General features: G+C 48.1%; 1 protein-coding gene across 5 annotated transcripts in view; it reads left to right on the forward strand.

Annotated features, from left to right (window-relative positions):
• The window catches only part of EXTL3 (exostosin like glycosyltransferase 3), a 223548-nt gene extending 213691 nt beyond the window's left edge, over positions 1-9857 (forward strand). For all 5 annotated transcript variants that reach the window (XM_073335627.1, XM_073335629.1, XM_073335628.1 and 2 more), the window contains one exon: positions 5555-9857. In XM_073335627.1, the coding sequence (XP_073191728.1) occupies positions 5555-5764 (210 nt within the window). In that variant the 3' untranslated portion in view covers positions 5765-9857. The remainder of the gene's footprint in view (positions 1-5554) is intronic.
• The last annotated feature ends 1359 nt before the right edge of the window (positions 9858-11216 follow it).

The raw sequence follows: 11216 nt of genomic DNA on the forward strand, positions 1-11216 counted from the left end.
CTTTAATTCCAACAGCATCACCTCTTGGTAAATTCACTGCAGGATGATAGTGAAGTCCCTTTTAAGGCTAGATTTTTTTTCTTTTAGGAGTGTGGAAAGTAAAGAGCTGATGGAGTCTTTATTAGGAGGTGGGTCGCATGCTTTTGAATCCACACCTGCTTTTTTCCCAGCATTATTTACTTGGACTCCCAACGATCTCTGTTTTCTTCTTTTGTATGGAAGATTCCCCATCTGTTGTAGGAAACAGGGAAATTGCACAGTAATTCACCCAGTTTGGGGGGACCCTTCCTACTCTTGTCTTTCCGACACTGGGTGGTTGTTAGCTATAGTCTGTCTGATAATGATCAACAAGTCTTGATCATTGCTTCGGCCTTTCAGATCAGCTGTGTAGCTAGATGATTTGGTGGGTGCTGGACCAGCTGCTTCATCTAGGAGTCGTGTAGAGCTGCAGGGCATTCTGTCTCTCTGCATTAACAGCTGGTCTGCTTTGGGTTATGGCAACTGCTGGGCAGAGAAAGGTGAAGGCTGGGAGACTAGTGTCTGTAGTGATCTCCCGCAGTACCTAGACTACATAGACCAGGCTCATCCACTCACCGTCTGCATGTCGACGTGTCCTTCTCTCCTGGCATCTCTACTCTCACTTCCTCCTCCTGGAGCCTGAGCATCCCTCTGATCTGAGCCCTTTGTTACCTCTACCCATCTCCTCTTGGGGCCTTCTTCCATGCTGCCCCCTACTTTTGGAACAGCTTCTTCCTCCAGGCCCCTCCTCAAAACGTATATACTGTCTTCCACAAAGCCCTTCAGAAATCATCTCTGCCAACAAAGTCTTACCCCACCTCCTGTCCCTGTGCCACTCTGTGTCTTAGTTCCACGGTCTGTATCTGAGCCCCTAGAAGAGCCTCACATCAGGTGCCATGTGGTTGTCTTTGTTCATGAAGCATCAAGCGTGCTGCTGGGATTTGATAAGTGCTTGTCTGGGTGCGTGTGGGCTCCAACCCTCGTATCAAGCCATGACGTCATTTAGAGCTGACCAGGATGGAGAATCTGTGTTGAGGAGAAGGGGGCCAGGCAGCAGAGATGCACTGGGGGGGGGGGGGGAGGGAGGAGGAAAGAGGAACAGAGCAGATAGAGGGGGGAGGGGAATGAAGCGCAAATGGAAATGGCATGATTAGCATTTTCAAAAGCACTTATTGCAGCTAAAAATAGATTTTTCCCCTTTCCTGACATTCCTTTCCCATGGAAGCCATGGCTGGGGATGCCAGATGGCTCTTATGGAATGAGCAGGGGGAGGGGAGGGGTGCATATGAGACGGGCTCCCCAATAAAGTCTGGTCCATGCTGTGGAAAAGTTGGAGGAAGTTACTAGCTGTGGGGTTCAGTTCAGGCCAGAAATGCTGCAAGGAACTTCCTTTCATGCTTTTGTGACACACGCTGCTCCCCTCTCACCCGGAGATGCTGGAGAGCAGGGAACAGTGGGAGGGAACCAAACATTTTAGAGCCATCAAGGAAGACTCGGATTTCTCCTAGAAATAAGACAGAGGCTTGAGGTGAGACTGATCTCTCTGCCCCTTGCCCAAACTTTGTCTCCCATTCCTAGAAAGGATCTGTTTTCTTCCTTACTTGTTCATGTCCCTTCCATATATTTCAGTCAGAGGGTCAGATTGCTGGGAGCCTGCCTGCCACAGGGAAAGGAGCCTGTCATCTGCCAATGGCTTCTCTTTGAGCTGCCGTATCCTCTAATCTTGGATCTCTTTCGTGACGTAGGAAGGGGCGTGAGTGTCATTCCATAACCTGAGACTCTTTCCCAGCAGTATAACCCAGAGATTTCCGAGTAAGGATACTATCTGTGTATCTTAAATGCTTATAGAGCCGAACTGCCAAAAAGACAGACTTTTCAGTGGTACATTGTGGGCTCTCCTGGTGGCAGGAATGGCTCAGAAATGTGAGCCTCTGATAGTGTGAGTAGGATGGATTCCCCAGGAAAAGGACTGGAGAAATGAACTGAAATAATCAAATAAATAAAACTTCTGTGAGCTCAGTCTGTGCCTTCTATCTAGGAAGTGTTCTCCTGGCTCTCATCGGTGTAATGGCGGAGTGCTTCCCTGGTTAATCAAATTGCTCAAGCAAGATCGCTGGGGCATGTGTGTATGGGGGGAGGCCAAATCTAATGAAATTGTAGCTCCAATTTTAAGGGAGCCAGGTAAACCGTGCCATACAGATGAGCCGGCATGGCTGGTAGGGAGCAGGGTCTGTGTGTGCTTGTGCTGAATTTTCTAGCGTCACAGATCAGAAGTAGTGATTCAGTGTATCGGTGGGGTTAGTGCCTTTCACCTCCGGAGACCTAGACATGCATGCAGCAGGAAGAGTCAGTGTGATGTTGTAGTACCTACATGAAGCTCTCCCATCAGAGGCTGTGATACTGTCTCAGCTCACAGGCTAAGCAAGTTAGGATCTCGTCAGTACCTGGATGGGAGACCTAAAAGGAAAGCCCAGCTGCTGAAGGAAGTGGTGGTGTTCAGTCTGTGTACTGAATGCATGGCTTTCCTGAGGCTTATGCTGCTGGAGGGATGGCCTTTAGTGAGGCGGCAAGCCCAGGTCCTGATCACAGTGCTCAGCTAAAAGGTCTTGTTTGGGGCCATTAGAGAACCTGTTTTTCACATGAGTAGGGTTGCCATAAACTCCTCCCTTGTGTTTTCAGTTGGCAGCTGTATTCCTCTTCACTTCCTCTACTAGCCTTTCTGTGGTTGCAGCCTGCTGGGAAGCTGCTGTTGCACATCAGTGATTGCTGGATGCGTTGCTCTCTAGGGAGCTTCGGAGCAGGCTGTCAGATGATGCTGTTTGTTCCTCTGAATACAGAAGTAGGGGTATATTACCGACCACCTGACCAGGATGGTGATAGTGACTGTGAAATGCTCAGGGAGATTAGAGCGGTTATTCAAATAAAAAACTCAACAATAATGGGGGATTTCAACTATCCCCATATTGACTTGGTACATGTCACCTCAGCACAGAATGCAGAGATAAAGTTTCTTGACAGTTTAAATGACTGCTTCTTGGAGCAGCTAGTCCTGGAATCCACAAAAGGAGAGGCAATTCTTGATTGAGTCCTAAGTGGAACACAGGATCTAGTCCAAGAGGTAAATATAGCTGGACTACTTGATACTAGTGACCATAATATAATTAAATTTAACATCCCTATGGTGGGGAAAACACTACAGCAGTCCAACACTGTAGCATTAATTTTAGAAAGGGGGAACTACACAAAAATGAGGAGGTTAGTTAAACAGAAATTAAAAGGTACAGTGCCAAAAGTGAAATCCCTGCAAGCTGCATGGAAACTTTTTAAAGACACCATAACAGAGGCTCAATTTAAATGTATACCCCAAATTAAAAAACATAGTAAGAGAACCAAAAAAGTGCCACTGTGGCTAAACAACAAAGTAAAAGAAGCACTGAGAAGCAAAAAGGCATCCTTTAAAAAGTGGAAGTTAAATCCTAGTGAGGAAAATAGAAAGGAGCATAAACTCTGGCAAGTAAAGTGTAAAAATATAATTCGGAAGGCCAAAAAAGAATTTGAAGAACAGCTAGTCAAAGACTCAAAAAGTAAAAGCAAAAAATTTTTTAAGTATATCAGAAGCAGGAAGCCTGCTAAACAACCAGTGGGGCCACGAGATGATCGAGATGCTCAAGGAGCACTCAAGGATGATAAGGCCATTGTGGAGAAACTAAATGAATTCTTTGCATCGGTCTTGATGGCTGAGGATGTGGGGAGATGCCCAAATCTGAGCCATTCTTTTTAGGTAACAAATCTGAGGAACTGTCCCAGATTGAGGTGTCATTAGAGGAGGTTTTGGAACAAATTGATAAATTAAACAGTAATAAATCACCAGGACCAGATGGTATTTACCCTAGAGTTCTGAAGGAACTCAAATGTGAAATTGCAGAACTACTAACTGTAGTATGTAACCTACTAACTGTATGTAACCTATCATTTAAATCCGCTTCTGTACCAAATGACTGGAAGATAGCTAACATGACACCAATTTTTAAAAAGGGCTCCAGAGGTGATGCCAGAAATTACAGGCCAGTGAACCTGACTTCAGTATCGGGTAAACTGATTGAAACTATAGTAAAGAACAAAATTGTCAGACACATAGATGAACATAATTTGTTGGGGAATAGTCAACATGGTTTTTGTAAAGGGAAATCACGCCTCACCAATCTACTAGAATTCTTGGAGGGGGTCCACAAGCATGTGGACAAGGGGATCCAGTGAATATAGTGTATTTAGATTTTCAGAAAGCCTTTGACAAGGTCCCTCACCAAAGGCTTTTAAGCAAAGTAAGCTGTCATGGGATAAGAGGGAAGGTCCTCTCATGGATTGGTAACTGGTTAAAAGATAGGAAACAAATGGTAGGAATAAATGGTCAGTTTTCAGAATGGGGAGAGGTAAATAGTGGTGTTCCCCAGGGGTCTGTACTGGGACCAGTCCTATTCAACATGTTCATAAATGATCTGGGAAAAGGGGTAAACAGCGAGGTGGCAAAATTTGCAGATGATACAAAATTACTCAAGATAGTTAAGTCCCAAGCAGACTGCAAAGAGCTACAAAGGGATCTCACAAAACTGGGTGAGTGGGCAACAAAATGGCAGATGAAATTAAATGTTGATAAATGCAAAGTAATGCACATTAGAAAACATAATCCCAACTATACATATAAAATGATGGGGTCTAAATTAGCTGTTATCAGTCAAGAAAGACCTTGGAATCATTGTGGCTAGCTCTCTGAAACATCCACTCAGTGTGCCACAACAGTCAAAAAAGTGAAGAGAATGTTGGGAATCATTAAGAAAGGGCTAGATAGTAAGACAGAAACTGTCATATTGCCTCTGTATAAATCCATGGTACACCCCCATCTTGAATACTGTGTGCAGATGTGGTTGCTCCATCTCAAAAAAGATATATTGGAATTGGAAAAGGTTCAAAAAAGGGCAACAAAAATGATTAGGGGGATGGAACAGCTTCAATATGAAGAGAGATTAATAAGACTGAAACTTTTCAGGTTGGAAAAGAGATGACTAAGGGGGGATTCGATAGAGGTCTATAAAATCATGACTAGTGTGGAGAAAGTAAATCAGGAAGTGTTATTTACTCCTTCTCATAACACCAGAACTAGGGGCCACAAGAATTAATAGGCAGCAGGGTTAAAACAAACAAAACGCAGTATTTCTTCACACAGCACACAGTCAACCCATGGAACTCTTTGCCAGAGGATGTTGTGAAGGCTAAGACTATAAGAGGGTTCAAAAAAGAACTAGATAAGTTCATGTAGGGTCCATCAGTGGCTATTAGCCAGGATGGGCAGGGATGGTGTCCCTAGCCTCTGTTTGCCAGAAGCTGGGAGTGGGTGACAGGGGATGGATCACTTGAGGATTCCCTGTTCTGTTCATTCCTTCTGGGGCACCTGGCACTGGCCACTGTCGGAAGACAGGACACTGGGCTAGATGGACCTTTGGTGTGACCCAGCATGGCCGCTCTTCTGTTCTGTTCCCAGGTGACCTCGCGCTGGACCTTCCGCTGCCCTGGCTGCCCTCAGGCCCTTTCGCATGACGACTCGCACTTCCACGAGCGGCACAAGTGCATCAACTTCTTCGTCAAGGTGTACGGGCACATGCCTCTCCTGTACACCCAGTTCCGTGTGGACTCCGTCCTCTTCAAGACCCGCCTGCCTCACGACAAGACTAAATGCTTCAAATTCATTTAGGACGGGATCGTGGGGGGGCCCCTTCGGCACTCTGGGCACGGGCGAGAGGCGGAGGGGTGGCAATCTGCGCCGGGTTCTGAGTGAGGAACACTCCCAGTACGGGCTGCGACGCAAAGCCAAAGGGGAAATCACGGATTCTAATCAATACTTTCTGCCCGCCCGCCCCAGGGTAACTGCGCCTCGTTAAATGGAACTGGCCCATCTGACCTGCGTGAAGACACTGGCTAGGATCGTACGCCAAGGAACTGGAGACTTTGGTTCGTAGCTCAGCTAGTCCATTAGCCAGGGGCGACCAGTTTCTACATGCTTGTTATTTAAAATGAAAGTGTTTTAGATTTGCCGAGTGAGGCTTTTTTTTTTGTTTTTAAAAAGCCGGGCTGTCTATACTGCGGGGGCGGGGCGATTCCCAGCCCCCAAGCAGCTCTTGCGTCTGTCAATTGTCCTCTGTGCTAACTCGTTTCGGGGCAGGGGTACAGTCACTCTCTTGCTTCCCCTCCCTGTTTCGATCGGCCCAAGTTATAACGAGCCGGTGCAAGCAGCGGGCCGTGCTCCTCAGGTGCGATGCCTCTGGTTTATCTTCCTCTCTGGCTACTGAGGCCTTTCCGGCGTCACATCGATGAACTCACCTCCCCTGTCAGACCCCCGCCACCCTCCCCAACCACCGCCTTCACCTCACAGCCCAGAGAGGGAAGGGCAGAGAGGGGGGGGTTCCAGAGGTTCCCTCCCCAATGTCTTTCCCGGCTCCTAGCACCAGATTTACGAGGCGTCCTTGTCCACCTGTCCTTCAGCTGGCTTCAGCTGCCACACTTGTTCAGGGATTCGGTTACCGCTGCACACACCCAACCTGCACTTGGAGTTCCAGCCCAGTTCCTCTCCACCCTGATCTCACTCATTTCCCTTCCTGCTCCTCACTGCACGAATACTATTAACCTTCAGCCACTCTGACAGCCTTGGCTCCTGTTTGGGGATCTTAAACCTTGCTTCTGTGGTGACAGACGTCTGCAGTAACCAGGGTGAGTGTGATCTGGGGCGATCCTGAGGCCCTGTGGTTTTCCGAAGCCTGCTTAGTTGTAAAGGGAGCTTGGTTTAAATTGTCTCTATTTTGGCCTTTCAGCAAGGGCATCAGGAACGCTCCCCATCCTCTAGGGGCTTCATTTGCTGGACCTGGAGATCTGTGCCAAGAACGGCACAAGATTCACTCCAAAGGCTCCAGGGCGTCATCGTTAACGGAGTAAAAAAGGCAGGTGCTGCTTATTCAAAACCCTGGGGGGATGGTCACACGCACAAGCCTGGTGGGAGCAGCTTCTTCCCCAGGGTGGCAGAGGGAGCTGGCCATTGCTTTGCTAGTAGGTGCATGGGGAGGCAGGCGTGTTATATGGTTCGTCTACACTGGAATAAAAGACCTGCAGCATGGCCATGGTTGGCCCAGGGCACCTGACTGGGGCTTCCAGGCCTCAGGCGGCAGGGCTAAACATTGCTGGGTAGATGTTTGGGCTCAGGCGGGAGTCCAGGTTCCAGGATCCTTCCCTCTCGTGGGGTCCCAGAACTTGGTTTCCAGCCCAAGCCCAAACATCTACACAGCAATTTTAGCGCCCCGCAGCTGGAGCCAGCTGGCCCAGTCTGGCTGTTGGTGTTTAATTGCTGTGTAGATGCACTCAGAGAAGCTGGTTTCGGTGAGAGGGCGCCGGTGGTGGTGGTGAGCAGGGCTTCCCACTGCCCTGCCCCTCAGAACTGGGGGCTCAGATTCAGTAGGACTTACTCTGCTTCTCCTTCTGGGATTGTGTCAAATGCTGCTCTGGTCTTCATGGGGCAGCAGGGAGAGAATACACCCCCCCTCTGAGCGTTACACAGCTTTAAACTGCCAGGAGGACCTAAGTGAAGTACCAGCGGGACTGGCTGCTTTACAAAGCCACACCTGCCATGGTATACTCACTTGCCTACACCCCCCAGGGCAGTCAGATAAGACAGCCATGGGCTTCAGTGTTCCTGCCTTAAAATCTCCCCTCCTACACGCGCACACACACCCCCCCCCCCCCCGCCACAGCAGGGGACACACACAAACACACTGCTGCAGGACGGCTTTTCCTCCTTTGGCGGTGATCGCACTGGAGTTTAAAACAAACTCCTCCTCCTGCAGAATTTGGGAGGGTCTCTTGAACCTCACTGTTTTCTCCACTCTGAGCCTGCTCATCTTCCTCTGAAGCAAACTGCCCCGGATCTGTCCGTGGTGCTCTGTGACCCTCCCTGGCATCTGCACCCTTCTTGCTGCTGCGGTTTCTTTTTTTTGCTCCCTTGCCCTCGGCAGCGCACTCATTCATTTCCCATAATGCAAGAAAGGACCCCACAGTTCTTCTTTTCAGAATGACCGTGCCACTTCAATTGTTCTACTTGATTTTTAACGGCAGCCTGCAGAGGGTAAAGTAGCCGCGTCCCAGGAGCGCTCTCTGTATGTATTAATTGTCCCCCGTTGCCATCTAAAATCATCCTTAATATTATCCTGTCATCTCCCTGACCCTGATTCTTGCCAGTGCTGGATCCAGATCTAAAGTGCCACCCCAACTACCAGAGTTTCTCAGCCATGTGGAGCGAAACAAAGGGGTTTCGTGTTCCACTGCTGTGTTTCTACAGGTCCTTTGGACAGGCCTGAAAGCAGCCAGCACCAGCCATGCCAAGACCACCTTCCTCTTCCTTTCTGGGTACATTCCTTCTGACCGCTGGTACTGGGAAACACCCCTGCACATCCTGCTGCTCTTCAGAGGAGTTGTGCCTGCAGAACTGTGTATGAGAGTGATGCCACTGACCAGCAGCAAAACAGTGTCACTGCTCTCCACAAATGCACCCAACAGAGACCAAGATACCTTCCTCTTACTGTTAGTAACCAGAGCGGGTTGGTTATTATGGTAGTTGCAAAGCTGTCAGAGGGAAATGTGACTGGGTCCCTTTAACAATAGGGTGCCTTTTTCCAAACTTTCCTGGGGAGGGTTGGTTGTCGTGGGGCGGGGCGGGAACTGCCCGCTTCTTATTTGCCCCCTGGTCAGTTTGTTGTTCCTGTTGTGATCTGCGATGTTACAGAATGGGAGCCTGTCGGAGCAAGGATCGATGAGCCAGCTCCTGCAAGATTACAAGCAATGCCCATTTTTATGGAGCAATCTGCCACATACCCCTCTCTTCCCCGTCTCGGTCTAGCTATCGGTGCATTTGGCATATAATCAGTAAGGTAACTGACCTGGTACTTGAACTGTTATTTTGATTGTCTTTAAAGCTGAGAACTATAGCCACAAATCTCATTTTCAGTAGCTTACATCAAGTCTCCAGTACGGTTAGTTGAGAGGTACATGATCAGCTGCACATGGCTGTATTTTAGCTGATTGTCCATGTGAACCCCGCAGAAAATCTGAGCCCCATGGTGGAAACTCCCCCGCTACCTCTCCACTGTGCGGGTAACTGCTACCCATCATGGCATGCTGCTAAGGGCAATGCTCCTGTTTCCAGGAGAGCAGAGGACATGTCACTTTGTATCTTTTCATGTTTTCCAGCACTGTGGAGTGTAATGAAACAAGATCAATTTTTTTTTTAAATTTGTTTTTAGCCACAAAAATATCAGGCTATCGAAACAAACCCTTTGAAGGGTAACAGTCCTTAAAAATGCAACCAGTGACCATTGATAGACAGTGAAGGAGCCTGTGACATCATCTTTCCGCTCCCTCATGGTGCAAAAGTAGCACAAGACTGTTAGCAAATGTACCGGACTCCTCATTGGCAGGAATGATCCTGAATACCCATCCCTACAGACAAGTCTTAAGCTCACCGAAAAGAATCGCAAACCTTTCTGCTGTTGTCTTCATTAATTCTCCTCTCGTGAGGTTGGACCTAAAGAAGATGCTTTTGACAGCAGCATAGGTGTTTGTGTGGGATGTAGATCCTCTTCCATCCCACAAAGATGTAGCTCACTCCCTCAGCTCTCTCCCTTACACGACCCCGCAGGAAACAAGCAAGAATTTAAAATGGAGATGAATGCAGACTGTGGATTGCACTTTATAACAAAAATTGTAAAATGTGTATATATATATAAAAAAAACTTGTGATCAAATTATTTTCAAAATCTTCGGGGCGATTTTATTATTCCAATGATTTTATTATTTTCCAGGCTGAAATATACCAAGCTCAAAGAAGTGTGTAATAATCAAAGATGGGTGTGGTGTTGATCTATTTGCATTGCTGGTGGGTTTTTTAAAATGTTATTACTACTTTGCTGGTATTATCAGACCCACCAGCCACGAGGCACGGCTGCCGTTCGACACGCTGAGCCAGCGACCTAACAGATTGTCATGACAAGCAGCTGTGCTGCTCTGGCAAGCTGAAGCCTCAGAACAGCAATTCTGGCAGCTCAAAATCTAAAACTCTGTGTGTTGGTTTGCTACTGGATGTTTATTTCCATCCATTTATTTTATTATTTTTTAAAGCCAGTCAAATGTATAAATTAAAGGTTGAAAACCAAACTGTTCTGGGCCTTCCCCGCCCCCGTCCCATTCCCCCGTCCTTCATCGGTATTGCAAATGCTCTTTCCCTTCCAAAGGGAGATCGCTTGTATCTCCTTGCAAGGCTGTTGCAGTTGGGCTCCCAGCTGTGTTTTTTGGTCTGGTTTATTGTGGTCCTACATGTCAGGTGTGAAAGGAACAGACTACAGGCTGCGGTGGCTGTATCTCCTTCCGGAGGTAATGGCCCAGTTTCGTCCCTCTGTAACTCCAAGGGTGACATGGGTCCCACTTGTCCACCTTGCGACTCTGTCCATTGCCTATTGTAAATCAGGTCGTTCGCCTTACTGCAAGGCAGCCTTGCAGCTTGGTTTCAGCGACTATCGCAACAGACTCACCCCTGTTATGCAGGCTAGGAACGGTTGTAAACTTCTCCCTAATGCCAGCCATTGGTGCTGGTCAGTGCCATACTGGTTGGTGGTGCCTTTTCACCTGCAGAGCAGCATACGGTGAAATCAGCAGCCGTTTGGCTTTTGGAGACTGAGTGGGTGGGGCAGTATGATTCCTGCTGGCCAGGCAGTGCAAGGCCAGTAACACCAGGGTGAGTGTCATTCTGCCAGCTTACTGCAACCTGTATTTCAACAGCTGCTATCAGGACGGGTGAGGGAGTCAGAATTAGCCAATCAGCTGCCTCGTTATATTTCAGGCAAAGCAAATTTCTCACTGAGCATCGTTAGGGGTTGGGGCACAAGCAGTCCAAAGCCAGCACGTCTCCAGCGTCTACTGGCACGATGACTCCCCATCACTCTAATCCACCATCCACCACTTCTCCCCTCTTTGGGCCATAAGCAATGCAGTCCCTTTCTCTCTGCTCCTTAACATTGGAGTGGGCATGTGGGCCAGAGGGTTCCCTGGTAATGAAGCAAGGTCTTTCTCGTGTCACGTATGTGGCTGTACGTGTCCACTGTAAATAGCAT

This window comes from Lepidochelys kempii, chromosome 3 (genome assembly GCF_965140265.1).
Source record: "Lepidochelys kempii isolate rLepKem1 chromosome 3, rLepKem1.hap2, whole genome shotgun sequence".
NCBI lineage: Eukaryota > Metazoa > Chordata > Testudines > Cheloniidae > Lepidochelys > Lepidochelys kempii.